The 19,676-nt window shown below is 51.9% G+C and overlaps 1 protein-coding gene and 1 long non-coding RNA gene across 5 annotated transcripts in view; one reads left to right on the forward strand and one right to left on the reverse strand.

Moving 5' to 3' along the window:
- Window positions 1-7,261, reverse strand: part of LOC130704921 (uncharacterized) — a 32,395-nt gene extending 25,134 nt beyond the window's left edge. For both annotated transcript variants that reach the window (XR_009005484.1, XR_009005485.1), the window contains exons 1-2: window positions 6,927-7,261; window positions 5,224-5,384 (exon numbers count right to left, since the gene is read on the reverse strand). This is a non-coding gene — a long non-coding RNA (uncharacterized LOC130704921). The remainder of the gene's footprint in view (window positions 1-5,223; window positions 5,385-6,926) is intronic.
- Window positions 7,262-9,654: 2,393 nt separating this feature from the next.
- Window positions 9,655-19,676, forward strand: part of GNAS (GNAS complex locus) — a 54,602-nt gene continuing 44,580 nt past the window's right edge. For 2 of the 3 annotated variants that reach the window (XM_057528452.1, XM_057528453.1), the window contains exon 1: window positions 9,655-11,604. In XM_057528452.1, coding sequence (XP_057384435.1) covers window positions 9,657-11,604 — 1,948 coding nt within the window. In that variant the 5' untranslated portion in view covers window positions 9,655-9,656. Of the gene's footprint in view, window positions 11,605-11,825; window positions 11,946-19,676 lie in introns of all 3 variants that reach the window. The other variant, XM_057528451.1, reaches the window with a different exon arrangement.

The raw sequence follows: 19,676 nt of genomic DNA on the forward strand, positions 1-19,676 counted from the left end.
TTCTACCTAAGGCACTGGTGTTTAGCTGCCTCTCTTTTCTAGAGGCATTTCTGGCAAGTTTTCCAAGCATTCCCAACTCACTAGTCTCCCAACTAGCCCTTTGTCTCGCCCTGCTCAACTGGGGTGTTAGCATTTGAATGGGCTTACTTGCCCTTGCAACTTAGGAAATTGTCTCAAAAAAAGCAGACCTTAGAGTTGACCACAGGGGTGAATTACCAGCCAGTTATAAGGTTTCGATTGGAGAGAAAGAGGAAGAGGAGGGGAAGGAGGGTTAAAGCTAGTTAAGTAAAGCTACTTAAATTGTATGCTCTGATATTCAGGATTTTTAATTTTGCGACATTCATCATTTGCTTAATAGAAATGTGCTTTTTCTTGGACAAAGGTGCTCTTTGAACAGAACTTTTTGAGTCGGAAAGTCATGCAGCAGTGTTCAAATACTGTGTGGTGTCCACAATCTGGTGTAGGTTTACGTCTAAGGTTTGGCAAACAAGACTTTTAATCTGTTTACCAGAATTCAGGAATTGGGAATTTTAAAGTTTGGAATTGTTTTAAGATGATGTTTCTTTAACGCACTAGAAACATTTTCCCCCTGGAATTGCTATCAGCCCTTTACCCTTCAGCCCTCATTTTTAGCAGCTGTGATAGAGGGTTTAATGAGAAAGAAAGCTGAAACTTCAGTGTTGGTTAGGTTTGTTTTTTTGTTTGTTTTAAATAACCTGCATGGATTTTACTTAATTTGTCTGTATTATTACTGCTTTTCATGTAAAGGGAGACTATCGAGAGGAAACTGAGCAGAAACCTTGGTGTTTGGGAAAGTATGTCTCTTTAACAGAAAGGTGACCTATAACAGCAAATCACTAGAATCAAATTAAGCTTCCAGAGTGATGTCAGATGCCAGCTCAAGTGCTGCCCTTCTCTTAAAAATTGTCCAGCAAAGGGGGAATGAGATTCTCATATTACATCTTTAATCCCCATGTTCCAGAATGAGGGATGGAATTCCTCGTCCTGCTCTGCGGGTTTGACATTAATGACGCTATTTTCTAAATCCTGATGCCCCAGAACTGGGCAGCAGGATCTAAGACCTCAGGCTCTCCTCACCCTGGCCCTGCCCAGCAGCCTCGGGTCAGACCCAGTGGCCTCTGGCCTCAGTTTCTTCACGTGGAAAATGAAGTAGCTGAAGAGATGGTCCTAGCATCCCTTTATGCTCCCAACACGTGGAGGTTGATTAAGAAGCCCGGAGTTGCCCAATTTGACTCATACCAATGATTTTAATGCTAAAGGAGCCCCCCCCAACGTTAAACGTTGATAGAATAAAAGCACCAGTTGTGAAGAAATCCGTTTTGTGTTGATCTAATTTGATTTTCCCAAATCTGGTTTTGAATTGGGGGCAAAAATGATTTCGAGGCCAGTTAGAAATAAATAAATGATAAATAAGTAAGTAAATAAGCAAGCAAGCAGGCAGGTTAGAGAATTCAGAATTCCACTGTGTCCTGTTACTAACCAGGGGGGAAAAACGGCCTCCTCAAGAGCAGATACTTAGTGTTTGCCTTAGGTGTGCTCGTTTTCCCACCCGCTCTCCCTGATCTCAGGGTCGGAAGACAAGCTTTTCAGGGCTTTTCAGGGTCGGGGCAGGCAGCGCTGGAGATGCTGGCTGCTTTGGGAGAGAGCGAACTTAACAGCCCCGCTGCTTAACTGACCACAAGTGTTGAATATATTCTTTGGTAACACTTTCAAGTGCCCTGATTAGGTGAGACCTGAAAAAATGGCCCAGAGGCTGCAGCTAGTTAGGACAAACCAGTTTTCTCAACCTTTGTATCTTTTTTCTCTATCACTCCCTCCCAGGAGCTTCTTCAGACATCTTTTTCTTAAACAGTCCTCGCCCATGAAATGTGGACACCACAAATATAGAGATATACCGTCTATGTTTCTGTACTGCGGGATCTGGTAATACTTAAGGTTTTTTTTGCACTCCCCCCAAACCAATCTTGCCTCTGTTGCAAATGCATGAGATAAAGAAAGCAAATGTTTAAAAAAAACTGGTTTATGTCAAATTAAGTGATTTAACATCCCGTTTTTGTTTTGTATTTTAAACTTTTGGGGGGCTACATATTAAAAGGCTCTATGTAAGGTGAAGTTTACTGATGTTTGTTTTCTCTTTTTTTCCATCTCGTGTTTTTTCCCCAAGCCCCCTGGTACCGATACTGATGCTAGTGCCTAGTTAGTTCACGTGGCAGAGAAGCCAGCGTAAACAGCCGAGTGACTTCGTTCTCCCAAGGCCAGGAGCGTGCAGCGCAGGGCCACCATCACCTGCTGACAGCGCTCAGCCAGTTGAGGCAGGACACCTGACAGGAGCTGGCGCCCTGGAGCCCGCCCCCCAACGCCCTATTCCAGGGCAGAACCGGGAAGGCAGCCCCCCCAGCTTCACATGTGGACACGGCCTGTTTTTATTCTGCGGGCTTAGTTTAGGCTGAGCGCGTGGCCAATTAGCTGGGGGGGCACAGCTATCAGAAAGGCCATAGCTAGAGGGTTAGGTGGTGGCTGTAATGGGGGGTCGATGTGAGGCCGACAAAAGGAAAAGAAGGTTTGGGAGGATCACAGGAAAAAGGAAAGAGGGAGACAAGACACCTGACAAGGAAAAGATGAGGTTTGGAGATGGGGGTCACAAAGCCTGTACATGTGAGGGCTAGGAAGAACAGGCTGAAGCAAGAGATTGGGGGAGAGAAAGGTTTAGGGGCGACTCCGTGGCAGTCTTCAAATGCAACGTCAGCTTAGCATTAGGAAGAGCATTTTTCACAGCCAAGGATGACAGGGGACGGCCGCTAATGGGGGTCTCGGATTAGTCACCCTTAACGTCCCTGTCCCTCTGAGAGTCTCTTCCAGGCCTGGCCCAGAAATTTCAATTTCATAGGTGCGGTAGAGTTGTCATACATATACCTCAGCTGCTTCAACTAAATGGAAAGATTCACAGCCTAGGAAATCTTGCTTTATATGGCTCAAATCCTAAGTCTTGGATTCTGGTTCAGGGAGAGTCCCCGAATCTCAAACTTGAGGGGTGTGAGGGGTGCAGGGCCAAAGTCTCCCCCACCCCGCCCCCGCTGAAGAAGACAAGTTTCTCCTCCCCGACGCGAGAGCTGGCTTCTGAGTGCCCTGGCTTATGTTGCTGTCTCAGTTAGATTTCATTAGGAAACTTCGCTCTGGGTAATTGAGGTTGTGCGCGAAGGTGAAACATACCATTCCCCTTAAATTCAAATCACGTTGCCAAGAATCACCCGGGGTGCCTGGAATTTCCACCATGAATTACCGAAATTTCAAACAGAGCTTCCACTAAAGCCAAATTTCTCTTCCGGGATTCCCTCCCGCCATCCCAGCCCCCCACTTTTGCCCCCCCTCTCTCAGTCCCCTTCCTGGGGTGGCACTGGAACCACCACTTCTCCCCCTGAAATTCTCTGCTGCATCACCAGCCAGCCTGGAGTCCACAGCTTCGTCCAGGTGACTGGAGAATGTCTGGACCCACCCTACACGTGCAGGGGGTCAGATGCCTGCCGGTCTGGCTGCAGACCCGGGTGGCCGGTCCAAGATGAGGGCTGCTGAGTAGAGCTAGTGAGCTGAACTATAAGGAGTCTGAATTCATGGTGGGAACCCTTGGCCCCTGGGGCTCCAGCCTGGAGCTTTTTAATCTGAGCAGATCAAGTCTTCTCATACATCTGGCTGCCACTGTCTTGTACCATCATCCCTGCATCTGCTCCTAACCCTCATCCATTTGAGGCATTTTCCTTGCACTTAGCATTTGCCTGAAACAGCCCGGTCACGCAGACCCTTCTGCAGACAGCAGTAGGCTGCTGCCGCCTCCACCAGCCATGGCTGGCAGAGGAGATGCTGAAAGGTAGAAGGATGGGCGCAGCGAGTCCTAATTGAACAGTAATTAATTGAACAGCTTCAAAGTCTTATTGCTACTCAGTCAGCACTCAGAAAACATTTGTCACCGGGAGGCTGAGAAACATAATCGCTGCCTGGATTCTCCCTTTGTCCTCCCCTTTCTGCTTTTGCCTTTTCCTCACAACTGGTGGAAAGATTCTCCTTCTCCTCATTTGACAGTAACCCACTGACAACTAATGACTCGAGGGGGCTGCAGAGAAGGCTCTTCTGCAAACTGCCCCCCACCCAGCCCCCTGCTAGGAGGAAATGCCACCGCCAAAGACTATTTTTTCCTGGTTTCTGCTCTCTTCTCTCTTGCCTACCCCGCCTCCCTCTCAAGGGACCCTCTTCCACTTTGCTTTCTCTTTCTTGAATACAGGGATGAACTAAAAAAGAAAGCTGACAGGCAGCTACTTAAAATCTGGATGGGCCTCGTGCCTTAGGCAATGCGTAAGAGTCCCCGAACGACGATCGTTCACTGATGATGATGTGTGCTGCCACGGAGGCGTCGCTCTAGCGCGGGATGGAGTTGGGGAGGCCCAGGGAGTCGTGTGGAGCCACCAAGGAAGGGGGCCACGTCCCCGCAGGTGGCACTGGTGCCTTTCAGGTCAACAGTGAAGAAATACCGTCTTTCCATTTGGGGTTACCTCTTTACAAAAAGCCAGCCGATTGCTGCCTGTGGCACCTGGGCCGTCTGGTCTGAACAGACTGACTTTCCTTAGAAGTGCAGCATTTAACTGAAACATGAGTAATTTTCCCATCCTTTCTTAATGCATCAAGTGGAGAAAAGCTATCCTTTTCAAGTAGCTGAGAATATATAATTTTCAAGAACCCTTCACCTGGATACTGAGAGCCAATCCTCTCCTCCTCTCACGGGCACCTCATCTCACTGCAGCCCCTCGCACACTCCCTGTCGGGGAGGGTCCAGACCCTGGCCCGCAGCTTCACCCCAGCTCAGCCTTCCTTCAGGCACCCTGACTAGCCTAAAGAGCCTTCCTCTTCCTGGGCTGCGTGAACCCATTAACTAACTCTCTTCTCCCTTCCTGCTCATTCCTAGAAAAGATTTACCTCTTCCCCAATAGAAATCCATCCAGAATTGGAATCTATGCCCCAGGTACTTTGCGATTATAAAATTACAATGGCAGATCCTAAAAACTGTGCCCTCTGGCCATCTCCATCCAGGTCAAGGCCACATTTCTGTCTTAGCCAACAAGATCGCCAGCCCTGAATAGGCTCGCCAGACAGTCCCACCAATCAGGGTGGCCCCCAGTCAGCCCACCAGCTGATCACCCCCAGCTCTTACCATACCTGTTCATCGGGTCCCTGTGGCCAGGCTACCCAGCTGCCTTTCAAACATCGGCCACATTGCTGCAGTCTCTCAGGTCCCACTGCTGATCTGTGGTGGAGTTTCAGCTCTGATCCCCCCTCATCCAAGTGATTTGGGGTTTTCAGATTCTGGTAGCCAGTCACTAGAGAAAAATAAGAGTGGACAAAAAGGGGAACACTGGAGTTAAATGCTGGAATTTTTTCTCCTTGGTCCAACTTTAACTGTTAAAGTTCCTACTCAAGTCTAAGGGTCCTTTCTCAGCCCACAGCAGTGGGGCAGTTTCACCTGGGGGCGATTTTGCCTCTCAGGGGACGTTTGGCAAAATTTAGAGGATTTTTGGTTGCTACAACTAAGGGGATGCTACGTCTAGTAGGTAGAGGCCAGGGACGCTGCTAGGCGTCCTTCAGCGCCCAGGACAGTCACCACAGCGAAGAATTACCTGGCCCCAGATGTCACCAGTGCGGAGGTTAAGAAACCACCATCGAGATGAGATCTGTTGGCCAATTCTTACACTCTTCCCTCCGGCGTACTCCCACCCATCCCGTCCTAGCCCCACTGCTCTCTCCTGTAATGTCCCCCCTTTTCTTCTCCAGTGCTCCAGGTGTTTGAGCTTCTATCACCAAACATAGTTCTCCCCTTGAAGGTTTTATCTGATCTAGTGATTTCATATCCTAAGGATAACTGTCCCTTTGAATTTGGGGTCTTTACCTTCCTTCGAAACTTCCGTCCCCTCCTCCTAAATAATAAGCTGAAGAAAATCTCCACCCAGACTGTACATCCTTCCTTCCCCTCTGCCATGTCTAAAACCAGACTGGCTCCACCACCATGCCAGCTTCTCTCCAGATCCTCCACAACGTCCCTATCCCACAGGTGTCCCATCATCCAGGCGCCAGACTTGACTCCGCCACCCTTTGTGCGTCGCACAGAGGTCGCCAGAGGGTCCTCTGGGATCCCTCTTGAGTCCCTCCCTCCAGCCCCTCCTGCTTCCTTCCCTGTGCGTGGTTCTCTCTCCCTTAAAGGTCATGACCAGACACAGCCTCCTTTGTTCTCTTCAACAGGACCATCCTCCGCACTGCCTCAAACCTGTCCTAAAACTAGGCTCAAATCCTCACTTGCGGGACAAAAAAAAAAAATTCAGTATCTCTTCCATTTCCTACCAAAAGAGCCTCAAAACTGCTTGCCCTGAGAAATCCTACCCAGTTTTTCCTGCCTCTCTCTCCCACTGCTCCTCTCGGACCCGGCGAGGTGGCCTGTTCTCTTTACCCAGCCATGTGCCACGTTTCCCACTGTTGGATCTTTGTTCGTGGTAGGCCAGCGTCTCCCATCCCCCCCCCTTCTGTTCACAGCCTAGACATCTATTCCTCCATAGAGGCCCACCTGAAACTCCATTTTCCCCAGCAAGGTCCCCCCAGTTGCAGGTCTTTTCTTTCGTTTTTACGTTGCTCAGCCTCTGCGAGGGAGGCCCGCTGTCTGCCCAGTCTGTATCCCGCCAATGCCTGTGCTCTCCTGGCGAACAACCAGGATGCTACCGGCTCGTGAGGATGTAGAACAGAGACCCTGTGCCCATTCCTTGCTGACGTGGGCGGCGCGCGAGGCCTGGCGAGCGCAAACCGTCCCTCTGGGGGCCCCCATCGTGGCCCCCATCGTGGCCTCCCTGAGGCTCCACACCGCGACGTCTACTAACCTTCCACTTCGGCAGGGCTCAGCACCCCCGCGACCTCAACTCCTTATCCATCTGGGGCCGCTCCTCTGCAGCGGGGCAGTGAGCCCCTCTCCTCAGGGTCTGGGCCCTCTACCTCCAGGCCCTGGAAACCCTGCTCCTCGCCTCACCCTGGCGGCGGATCCCTGTTAGGTGGGCTCGCCCACCGCCATCAGCGAGAACAAGGGTTGGTCCCTGAGAGCCCTCACCTCCCCTTTCAGCCTTGGTGACTTGGGACGCCAGGAAGAGCGACCCCCCGGCGCCACCCGGCCTCGTGGCGGTCCAGGCCTGGCCGCCATACGCCCGCCCACCAATCTGCTTCTAACCACCCCGGCCGCATAACCTCTTAGGGCGTTCCAACGCGGCGCCCCCTATTGGACCTCCCACTCATATCCGGTTTCCGGTCCGACGCCCCCTGCTCATTCGCCAGGCAGCCTTGATTGGCGTGACCCCAGCCCAATGGCCGACCCAGCCCTGGGGTCGGAGGGGAGCGAGTTGACTGTTGCGACCCAGTTGGCCCATTCAGTGGATGCCCAAAAGGTTGAGCCGTTACGCGTGGGGATAGTTGTCCAAAGTTTGAACCAAAGTTCAGTGTTGGCACTTGGAAGTGTGTAGACCCGAAGAGCTGAGAGGAGACGCCCTTGGGGAGGCTCCACACGTTACCCGGGGTCCAACTTGGTCAGCTTTCCTCCTCGCAGCGCGGCCGCGTGCGGGGGCAGTGAGGCGCTCTGGCTGTGACCCCCTCGTTTGAAGAGGGTTGCGTTAGGTTTCACGAGGTTGGAGCGTGCGTGCGTACATGGTTCGCTCGACTGCGGCTGGCAGATACAGCGATCCAGGCGATGCGATTCCGGCGATGCGCCCCGCTTGCCGCATCCCGCCGCCCCTCCCCCCGCCCTAAGGCCAGGCGACCACCTGACTCTTGCCCAGCTGCCTTCCACCGAAAAGTGGCTCACAGGTCCCTGTCACCCACTGCCGAGACAGATATGATGCCCGAGTCCCGGGTCTTACGCGAACCGCAAACAGCAAATTTTTCCCGGGGCTCAAAGCCAGATTTCGCCGACCCCACACCCAGATCAGTGTGCATGCACGCGCGAGCCCACCCAGGTGGTGTGGGCATTGATCCCCGCCGGCTCGGAGCCCACCACGCGCTACAGCGACGGGAATGCAGCCTGGCGACTGCCGGGTTCGTGGCCGGACTTGTGTGCCTCCTCAGCGGGCTCAAGCACTGGAAAAGTAAAGCAGCTGCTCTGGGAGACCCACAGCGAGAGCAGAAGTACTGGAAGGGGGCTGGAAGAGGGCTAGAGAGGGTCTAGAGGAGCAGGCTGACCGACCCCGCAGCCGCTGCCCGAGGCGGGGAGCAGCGCACCGCGGCCGCAGCTGCCCACGCGGCACGGTGTGTATTTTTGGATTTGGTGCGCATGGGGTTTTTCAGTCTCTGAGACCACCCTAAACCGGCCATAAATTTCAACTGAAATTCCATTTAGCCCTTCCTCCCGCACAGTAGGACCCCCGGAACTCTGGGGCCTACAGTCTGTGGGGTCCCTGTGTGCGTCCCATGCCCCCCCGTTCCGTGCCGCGGCAGCTACCGCTTAGAGAGTCTCGGTGGTAGATACCCGAGACCCTCTTATTCCCCTGTATTTATCATAGTCCCCATAAACGGGGAGGAACCCTGCCTGCGCCACCGCGGGCCACTGCTGAGACCCCAGAGTGTGGTGGGGATGGGGGACATAGAGGTGCTTTATAGGAGCCAGCCTCGGCAACCGGCAAACAAAAACTGCAGAAGCGATGGGAAGTACCCCAACACATTTTAAAAACAAATTGCGTGCTCACACTCGGCACCCCTTGCCCCTCGCCTCCTGCCTGCTCCGCCGGTGGGCTCACGACCACCTGTCGCATCCCCGCGCGCGCCTGCACCCCCTTCCCACGCGCCCAAAGCCGTGCGCTCCAGACTCGGAGCTTAGGATCCGAGGCTGCTGGGGGCTGGGGCTCAGGGGTTCAGGGGTAATTTGGGGTTATGAAACACTCCTGCAGTCCCCCCTCCCCTCGAGGAGAGTCTGTTGGGTCTGGGAGGGAGGGTTTCAGCTCCTGCGCTCAAGCAGCCCGGGGCCCACGTCTTGCATCACGTGTCCCGCAACGCAGGAGAGCTCTCTCTCTGGCCAGGGGAGAAGAGAGGAGAAAGACTCCAAATCAGTCAGGGAGAGGACTGGAAGGAGCCAAAACGTCCCTGCGTGGCCTGCGCTCATCAGCCCCCTTACCCAAAGTCCGGGGCTCCCGGCTGCCGGAGCCGGCTCCCGGAGCCACCTCGGCCGGGGCTGGCGTCCCCTGGTGGCAGAGAAAGAGCACTACGAGCGATTTTCGGACCGAATCGGCGCGCTCCTCTGATCCAAGCAGGCGGGGCTGGCCTGGAGCTGAGAGAAAGAGAGAGGAGGGGACGAGGCAGGCCAAAGGGGGGGCCAGGGGCAGCCTGAGGGGATAAAAAGTGGCCAGAAAGGAGCCAAGACTCAACCAGCAACAATAGACTTGCTTCTGCCATGGTCTGGGGTTTGAGGTCCTGAACCCCTAGACCTCACTAGGGTTAGAAAGTGAGGTTGGAGAACTTTCCAGCTGGTACTTTGATTTTTTTTTTTTTTTGGAAAATATTTTTTTCACCCTAGTTCGGTCGGGTGCTCCGTCTTACGGGGCCCCAAGTTTATTTTAAGAAGCCGCCACCGTGTTATGGGCGTGCGCAACTGCCTCGACGGCAATAATATGTCAGGACAACGCAATATCCCCCTTGAACTCGGGGAACAGCCCGAGCAACCACCTTTGGAGACCCCAGGGGCAGCTGCCCCCAGTGCTGGGCCTGGCGCAGCCGAAGAGATGGAGACCCCACCGCCTCACAGCGAGCCCGTCCCCGTCGAGATTGAAGGCGAGGCCTGTGGACCCCCAGAAGTCTCCAGGCCCAAGTTCCAGGGCCTCAGCCAGGCCATCAAGGAAGCCGGAGCCCATGGAGGCTACAGCCCACCTCCTGAAGAAGCCATGCCCTTCGAGGTCGAGCAGTCCAGCTTGGGAGGCTTCTGGCCTACCCTGGAGCACCCTGGAGACACCACTGGGGCCCATGCAGGCCTTGAAGCCTTCAGCCCACCGATCGTGGAGCCCGGAGCCTTCGGTGAGGCCAGGCCAAGCCTGGGAAGCTACAGCCCTCCTCCCGAAGAAGCTATGCCCTTTGAGTTTGAGCAGCCTGCCCAGGGAGGCTGCAACCAACCTCTCTTGCAGGTCTCAGACCTCGCTCCAGGAGGCCCAGGTGCGGGGGTCTTCAGGGCTCCTCCCGAGGAGCCCCGAGCCCTCAGACCTGCAAACGCAGGCTTCAGAGGAGGATGCAGCCCCTCCCCTGAGGAGGACATGCCATTTGAGTTTGATGGAGCAGCCTTTGGGGACGACAGCCCACCCCCTGGGCTCCCACGAGCTATCCCACAAATCGACGGCCTTGGCGGCAACCAGATCGCGGCAGTCGCGGCCCCGAGTGCGGTCCTCCTCGCTCCCGCCGCGAACGAGCCCCCCCTCTGGGTCCCAGGCATCATCGGCAGCCCATCTCGAGAGGCTGTCAGACCTCCTCCACACTTCGCGGGCGACAGCCCCCCGATGGAGATCTCCGGACCCCCGCGCGAGATTGGCAGCGCCCCCGTTGGGGTCGACGACGCTCCCGTCAACGTGGACAGCCCCCCAATCGCGCTTGACGGCCCGCCCATCGAGGTCTCCCGAGCCCCAGTTAAGAGAGAGCAAGCAGAGGGAGAGAGACCCCCAGTTGAGGGAGAAGCAGCCGAGATGGAAGGAGGCTCAGCCACCGCTGCCGCGGAGAGAGGCAAAGTCCCCGATCCCGGAGACGGAGCCCCTGACACGCCAGCCGCCGGGGCAGCCCCTGCCGCCCCTGACACGCCAGCCGCCCCTGACGCTCCAGCCGCCGGGGCAGCCCCTGCCGCCCCTGACGCTCCAGCCGCCGGGGCAGCCCCTGCTGCCCGTGACGCTCCAGCCGCCGGGGCAGCCCCTGCCGCCCCTGATGCTCCTGCCGCCCGGGCAGCTCCTGTCGCCCGGGCCGCTCCTGTCGCCCGGGCCGCCCCTGTCGCCCGGGCCACCCCTGTCGCCCGGACCGCTCCCACCGCCTGGGCAACCCCAGCCTCTGGAGCGCGACCCAAGATCAGTTTCCTCAGACCCCCCAGCCCCGAGATCCAGGCTGCCGATCCGCCTCCTCCGCGGCCTCCTCGCGCGTATGCCTGGCGGGGCAGGTCTGAGCGCAGCTGCTACCGCGGCGGCGACGACGACGACGACATGTCGGCCAGCAGCGACAGCGGAGACGAATCCGACGACGGGACCTTCGGATGGCGCCGCTGGTTTCGGTCCAGGCGAAACCGCCGCCGCCGAAAGAGCCGGCGCAACTTGCTCCGCAACTTCCTCGTTCAGGCCTTCGGAGGCTGCTTCTGCCGATCCGAGAGCCCCCAGGCCAGAGGCTCCCTCAGCCCCAAGGTCAAGAAGGTTGCCCTGGCGGAGAAGCGCAGACAGACCCGCAAGGAAAGCATGGAGAAGCGCGCCCAGAAGCGCGCCGAGAAGAAACGCGGCAAGCTCATCGACAGGCAGCTCCAGGACGAGAAGATGGGCTACATGTGTACGCACCGCCTGCTGCTTCTAGGTAATGCGGCGGACTCTGCCCGCGGGGAGCAGGGCCGCCCGGGGGCCCCGGGAGCGGGCGGCAGGGCTGCCCGGTGGGGCCTGGGGCCCGGCGGCGGGAGGAAGGGGTCTGGGCAAAGGCGGGAAGAGCCTGCCAGAAAGTTCCAGCTAGGGGCCCTAACTTGGCCCCGGGAGCGGGAGGGGTCTCGGGTGGGCTTGGGTGGCGAAGTGTATGCCCTTTAGGGAGAAAAGTGGTGCCGTCCAACACTGAGGGTCGTTTCCAGCTGGACAAACCAGCGCCAGCGACCGTAAGACGTCGCCGAGTCGTGGGGTGGGGGACGGCAAGCAAGGCGGGGGCTTCAGGTGAGCCAGGAACTGCAGGGGAGGGCTCCGGGGTCGCTCAGGCTAGGCTGGCTGGGGCCGTTGGTGGGTTGGGGTCACTGGGGAAGGTGCGTCCCCGCCTCGCCTGGCACGGCTGCTTGGACTAAGACGGCTTGTTGTTGGTGTGTGTTGGTGTCCATATTGTGTCCGCCTGTGCATGATATGCTCAAGCGTTCTCCCATTCCCGCCCCTGGCACCCCCAGATTACCCGCCGACTGTGTACTTGTACCGGGGAACGGGCTGTCTTGTGTTTTGCGCCATTGCGCGGGCAAAAACTTTCCGTGTTCGCACACTCGGGTGGTACCTGTGCGCTGGCGCTGTGCAGCGGGCGGCGCGAAAGCGCCCGAGAAGGTAGCGGGAGAAGCCGGGCAGGATGTCGGGCCGCTGGCGGGGCGCGGGGAGGGGGCCGCCTCCGGCCGGCCTCCGTAACCTGTTTTCTGTCTGTCTTTCTCTCTTTTCTCCCTTTGCGCTAAGCGTTTCCTCACTTCTCATTCGTTCGCCCAACCCTCCCGCCTTTACGGTTGAAAAACCAGACACTCAGGTATCTGGGGCGTCCGGGGCTGCGCGCAGAAATTCGGTGTTCTGCACACATACTTTGCCCACCTGGCGCGGGATGGAGGGAGGAGGGGGAGAAAAACCCCCCACTTAACCCGCTGTAGGCGAGTCCCACATCCCAAACCAAACGGGGCTGGTTCTGGCGGGGGGAAGGGGGTGGGGGGGTTGGAGGGGGGCGTGGCCATGTTTAAAAAATATGAAATCATTTTTCTTCCTAGGGAAGAGCCTGAGGTAAGCCAATCACTTACCCTTTTACAGAATACAGTAGGAGGGGCTTGGTGTAAAGAGAGAGGGGTTATGCGTTGGGAGTGGAATGCCCATCTTGTGTTTGAAATGCAATTAAAATAAAACTTTTAAAAAAATGCTTCCAGTGTATTTTAAGTGTGTGGACAAAATGTGATAAAACTGTGAGACATGTAAATGTTTGCATGTGAATTTTTTCAAGCAGCTTTAGCTGGGGGCAAAGAGGCTCAAAGGTAAGATCCTCTGCATATGGGCTTGGGATACAGAAACATTAAAAAGATGTTCATAATCCCATTGAAAGGGTACCTTTGGTGGCCCTGGCCTTCCCCCTCCTCCTCCCTTCACCTATGCCAGCTTTCAGGGTCCTCTCACTTCTCCAGGACCTCCCTCCTCCCCCCACAGCAAGACCCTCTCCCGTATCTCCAAGTCCCTCCCTGGCCCCGCCCAATTCCCCCCTCCCCCTTCCCTCTTCCCCCTCCCCTAGACTCAGCTCAAACCTGGGGCTTGACTCTTGTGCCACAGCTAATCAAAGCAGCAATTAGCAAAGGTCTGAATGTGGGGCTTAAGTGAAAATTTCAGATGTGAAACTCCACAATCTTAATTTCTTTATTTATTCTCTAAGACCTCTCAAGGGATTTCAAGATCACAACTTTTCAGGCGGTGCTACATTTGTTTGCTAAATATTTTATAATGTGTGATGGTGTCTATTAAGGACCTTATGGGCATCACTGGTTGCTGTTGTGATATGTGCCTCTTACGCATCACAGTTTTAAATGTGATGGTCATTCTATTTATGCCCACCCAGGGAAATATGGACAACATCATTTACCCAAAAACATACAGGAGGGAGACAGTTTTAACATTTCAGATGCCTCAACTGCGTGGAATGCACAGCGCCTCAAACGACAACGTGCTGTTTTCCTGCAGACAACTGATTTTGCCACAAGAGCCCCATTTCAATATCCCAAGCATAGCTCTGGGTAGCAAACCTGTGATTGGGGAGGCGGCCATATTTGGGGGCAGACAGGAGAGCCAAGTGACGGTGTGCACTTGCCCCCTAATTGGCCAGTGCCCCTCATATACCGGGGCCTCAGTTGCCTCATTTGTGAAATGAAGCTTTCAAGCAGATCTTCACTAAATTCTCCTTTGCTCCATGGCCTGAATCCCCTATTCTGGGGGTTTGGGATGGGGGTGGGGAGCACCATCCACTTAAATCAGGACTGGAGCCTTAAACCATAGATTATGCACGCATCGACTCTGTAGCAAACAGTCCGTGTCTGGGGCTGAGCCTTAAGAATATTAGAAGTTTCCCTTGCTTACCCATGTTTTATATGCAGGGGGAAGAATTCACCTTAAGTAAAGGAAGTTAGCTGGGGTCACCCTGCCATCATCCTGGCCCTGCACCCAGGTCAAGCACGTTCGCATGCAGTGTAGTCCAGTGAAACGTGGGCCCTGTCTAGCATGAACCTGAATTCAGAAAGCCAGATTGCCTGCTGTGGCAGTGCGGCTTGTTGAGCCAGGCTGCAATCTGACAAGGTTTCATTTTGCCAAAGTGACAAGAGAGGCACCCCGCTGGGTCTGAATTACTGATTGCGGAGGGGGAGAGGAGGCAGGATGAAGACCCACTTCCATTTAAGACAAGCCTTTTCACTAACATTTAAATCCTAACATATAAAACAAGACATCCGTATACGCTGACCACTGAAAATGCAGATCAGATGACCATCCTTTGATAATTGGTGACATACAGATTCATCTGTTGCTTTAAAACTGTGTGTGTTTCTGTGTATATACCCTCTCCATTTTTATTGCCCAGACAGCTTAACCACATTACAGGGAATCTTAAAAAGGAAAAAGGTAGATAAATAGTTAGAAATAGATAAATAGACAATCAGTAACATGACTGAAATTCTAGAATAGCTAAGAAGTTGAAGCCTTTTTCTTACTCAACACTAGCCAATAATAGACTTATTTCCATGTTTCTGTTGCCTTTCTGAATAATTTTGGTGGCTTAAACATGTTTTGGAAACCTAATTTGGGTGATTCCCTCATTTTTGTTAAGAATTGAAGGGACTGCTAGACTAGAATTTCTTAGTAGCTGCTGAATTTATTAAAATTGTACAGGCAAATGCTATATATAATAATGGCTATTCTGCCATGACACTTTATTTATACAGTGAATCTCAATTAATTGTATGATAATTTATTTATGCCACCAGGTGCAACAGTGAGACATCCATCTCATCCTGCTGGAGTGCCCTTTTTCTTTGCTTTGCTTATTTCTTTATTTTTTATTTTTAATTCAGAGATTTTTCCGTATTCAAAATGCCTCCACTGAGCTGTTTGGTGCAGTGGGAAGGACATGGCTTACCAGGCCAAAAATCTCTTCCTTGCCTTTTAAAATCCAATTTCCATAGATTTTTCTCAAAAAAAAAAAAAAATGCCTTTCTATACAGCTATGTTAATTTTTATCATTCGCCTACGTTACATATACCATGGAAAACCGGTATTAAGCAAAAAAAAGTGGGGTTTGTCACCTTTTTGTACATTCCTCCCACCCCCAGCTTGAGAGGGGTAGCCTCACTGCCTTCAGAATTGTTAGTAACCTGTAAGAGTAATGATTACACATAATGATAGCACTTTTTTTTTTTTACTGTAGTTTTAAAAGCCTTTCATCCAGTCACATTTGTCCTTTGCAACAGCCTTGGGCAGTAAAAATGTGATGGGACCCCATTTCATAGGCAAGTAAACCAAAAGCTCAGAGAATAAATGTCAGGGACTTTTGCTCAAAGACTGCAAGGTAAGTGAAGGAATCAGACGTTTCTAATTCAGTGCTTACCCCCAAAATGCGGTAATAAGCTATAAACCGTCATTTCAGCGTGAGGCATGATTATTGTTAAGTGCGCTATGTGCTCTTAAAATCCCTTGTCAGATGACAGGTGTCCCGCAGTCTTCTGCTTCCTGAATTATAGCCAGAACCAGACAGATCCTTGGTTATAAATGTCCATTGAGTGTATGTGAAATGTGAGCCTCCTCATTGCTGGGATACCTGTCACTGCTGTGGTGATATTTTGTTTCCACATTTGCTGTAATTCATCTGCCAACACTGCAGTCTTTGTTTGTTTGTTGGACTTCTTTTTTTAAATGCAGGTTTTCTTTAAAGTCTTTTTAAAATCCCCCAGAAGTGTTCTTTAGCAAGGTCTAAAGCTTTTTTCTTTACTCAGGTTTCCACTAAAAAATCATTATCATCATCGTTTAAAAATACAGTTGCTTTTATGCATAGCCCCTCCATTATTAGTGTTTGAGTGTAATAGACTGTTTAGAATCTCCTGGCCTGGATCTAATGACCCTATTAAAATAACTCTTGCTCAATATTTTTCATAGTGATTATTTTTTAAAAGTATTCCTTCCTTTCAGTCGGGGCTAATTCCTTCTTGGTGAGTGTCAGTACATAATCTTGGAAATCACCTTTGACTTTTATGGGGGAAGGTTGGTATTAAGCAAAAAAAAAAAACTTTTTTAGAGAAGGTAACCTAATTGACTAGATTTGAAATTCTCCATCCCAACCGTGTGTCTTCTTTTTAGAGTCAATTTCCCCACCAAATAAAATATACCCCTCACCCCCAGCAAAACCATGGCCCTCCAAATCCCTCTCCATTAAGTGACTTTTAGGAGGCATGTAAATAGCAAATGAAAACTGGTCTCTACACTTCTTGGTTTCTTTAACCTGTGGCAAAGGCGGGGTTCTTCCCAACCCACCTTGTGCCTCCTGGGGTTTCTAATGGAATGTGAAATTACCATGCCAGTTGTCCATTTCAAAATCGGATTCCTCTGCAAGTGTAGCAATTTTCAAAACAGAAAGGGCAGGGCCAGTTGCTGTGACAGGGTTCCCACCAGCAATTAAAACAGTTAGTCAAGTCAGTCTAATTAACCCTCTCCAGCTCTGGTGGCCCCCTAGTAAGAGGAACTCAGACTCTGGCCCTGTTAACACCAACCTCAACAGATTTCATTGAATTAGACTGAAAGGGTCTTTGTCCCATCAGATTCCTGTTCTGGCCTGTGGTCACCCTGGGCATAAGAGCCTCATCTCTTCAGGGAGTGAGAGAAAGATGGGCCTGAGTCTCTCTCTTTGGGATTCTGCTAAAGAGTCAGCAAGTCAAAGTGGCCTTTATAAAACTGAGGAAGGCTAGTGGGAAGCCCCAGATACAAACTGGCCATTGGAGTAGGCCCAGGGAGGGGAGGGGTGTTTGCAGAAGAATCAGAGGAAGATGTGTCCTTTTCCTTAATTCCTCTAAAATGAGGGCCAGATACTAGAAATTGAGAGAAGCCTTTAACCCAGGGCCTGGCACATGTAAGTGTCTGATAAATGGTAGCCATTATTTTTAGAAATTTACTTTTCTTCCTGGACTTTTCTCTCCCTGGTCCAAGTGAGGGGTTTTTTTTTGTTTTGTTTTGTTTTTGGTGTTTTCTGTTTGTTTTTAATATTTTCTTGGCCATACCGTGTGGTATATGGGATCTTAGTTCCCCGACCAGGGATCGAACCCATGCCCCTTGCATTGGAAGCATGGAGTCTTCACCACTGGACCACCAGGGAAGTCCCTGGTTGTTGGTTTTTTTGTTTTCTGTATTCCCCATGAGACCTAAAGTTCTAAAAGTCCCAGGCTCCCATCCTGTCTTTCTGTCTCGACGTTTCAGAGTACACTCTTTGTACACGTTTTATAAATAAGGGTCAACCCAAGCCGTAGACTGACGACACTTTGCCAAATTTATGATCGTGTGGAGTCACTGGTAGGTATGGAACAGGATGAGGCGGGAACTTATTTTTTACCTGTCCTGAGAAAGTGCCGCCTAACCCCCTCTCGGAGCCCACAGCCCCCTCTGCCACCTCCCCCTCTTTTTATTAGCCCCCATCTATAAACCAACCGGATACTATGGTTGAGCCCGGGGTCCTGAGCACAGATTGCTCTGTGCTTATTACACATGCAAAAAAAAAAAAAAAGATTGTCTCTAGTTTTCCTTCCCGACAGCCAGATGGTGATGAAGGCCAGCCACTGGGAATGGAAGATGAGGAGACCTCCAAGAACAAGGTAGGGAACAACATACACACACAAAAAAAATGTTGGAATTTTCCTGATTGTTGATCATCACATGCTCAGTTGAGATATGGGATGCTCTGGTCTCTGACAGACAGCAAACACTTGAGAGGTGTAGCCCCCTCCAATCAGAATTACTGGAGTAGTTTTACCCAGACAGCAACTGGGGGCTGTAATAGAGAAGGATGTTAGGTAACTGATCTGTGACAGAGCAATGAAAATCAAGGGCGTGCGCCTCTGCCGTCCTTACTTAGAAGGAAAATCCCACGTTGCATTGCAGAGTAATTTGTTAAACCTCAGGAGAATTCCCGAGCATTTCGACTCTTGGAGTTCTGCCCACAGAACTTGAACATTAGATCTTACTAAATGTTTCTTAATGATTCAATTTGGGGCGAGGAGAGAGGTATAAAGGTAGAAATTGTTACCGGATCCCGAATTTATTATGAGTCAGTCAATGTTTCTGAAGTTGTCACACATACTTGGTGTGTGGGACAGAGTACGTACCTTAAACTTCCTTTAATGAGTTGATAATGGGAAGGAAAATCTCTCGTACCCACTTCTGAAGGAGTGCCACAGTCAAGCTTTCACGAGCTCTGTGTCAACACGGAGCGTTGATTCTTCTAAGGGAAAAAGAACTCGATTTCTCCAGCTCTTGACTCTCCGCCTCAATCCGAAGACCAGAGTACCTCTCTCCTCTTTCCTATTTGAACAGTTTTGCCTTGCCTCAAACTGATTGCTAATTTGCAAATGACCTTGGAGATTTTTTTTAATAGGGAACCTCCATTCAGGTAAGTTTGCAGCTGTGGGATTTTTGCAAAGAAAGAATAATTCGTATGATGAGGCACACAAACTAAAATCAGGCATTGTGATAGAGTCCAGGGCCAAGAAGGGCTGCTTGCCAGGGCTCAGCCCAAGGAAATAGGAACAAGGTCCTACACCTCAGCTAGTGTCCATCCCAGCACCCTGCTGACCTTGGGGACCACATGCCTAGGCCTGTTTCTTTAGCTGTAAAAGTAGCTGATTGTTACCTTTGAAAAAGAAAAACCAATCTGTGGAGAATAGGCCATGTTACTTAGGAAGTATATAGCTACTTAAATTGTTGGGGCCACTTGGACACCCCCTTTTAAGTAGATGCTACTTGCTTCTCTGGTTATATAAGGTAACTCCTAAGGTTTTTGGCCTTTGTGGGCTGCTGAAATCATAGAAAGTTCATCTTAATTCCTTATAGCTGTTCTCTATATAGGTCTGTTAGGCCTACAAGATGCTTAATTAACTTATTAATAAGATCATATACGTCGTTCGGGGTCCTTCCCCCCACTGCCCCCCCCAATATGAATTTTTTAATGACTGAATCTAGAATGGCGCAGAGATGGTGAAGGTGAGTTGATATTTCAGGTGGCCACTAGATGGTGAGACGGTACAGGCAGAAGAAAGGTGTCACATCTATAGTGAAAATGAGAGGGGAAGGGGAGAGCCAGCAGAGGCAGAGGAGGGTCCCACTCCAACTGCACCCTCCCACCCCACCCCAGGACAAAGCCTGGATTTAACAGGCCCCAGAGCTTTACTCAGACCTAGCCTTTTATGTTTAAGCTCTGACTTCTCCCTGCTGGCTCTGTGCTGGGATTTTGGCATTTTCAGGGGGCTCTGTCTAACAAAGGGGTCTTCCATAGGTGTTCCGTTGCCATGGGGACCATCCTGTGCAATGTAGGGTGTGTAGCAGCCTCTCTGACCTCTACCCACTAGACGCCAGTAACACACGCACACACACACACACACACACACAGCCTACACCACCAAGCAGCACCATATATACAGCGTGACA

Source organism: Balaenoptera acutorostrata, chromosome 15, assembly GCF_949987535.1.
Source record: "Balaenoptera acutorostrata chromosome 15, mBalAcu1.1, whole genome shotgun sequence".
Lineage (NCBI taxonomy): Eukaryota > Metazoa > Chordata > Mammalia > Artiodactyla > Balaenopteridae > Balaenoptera > Balaenoptera acutorostrata.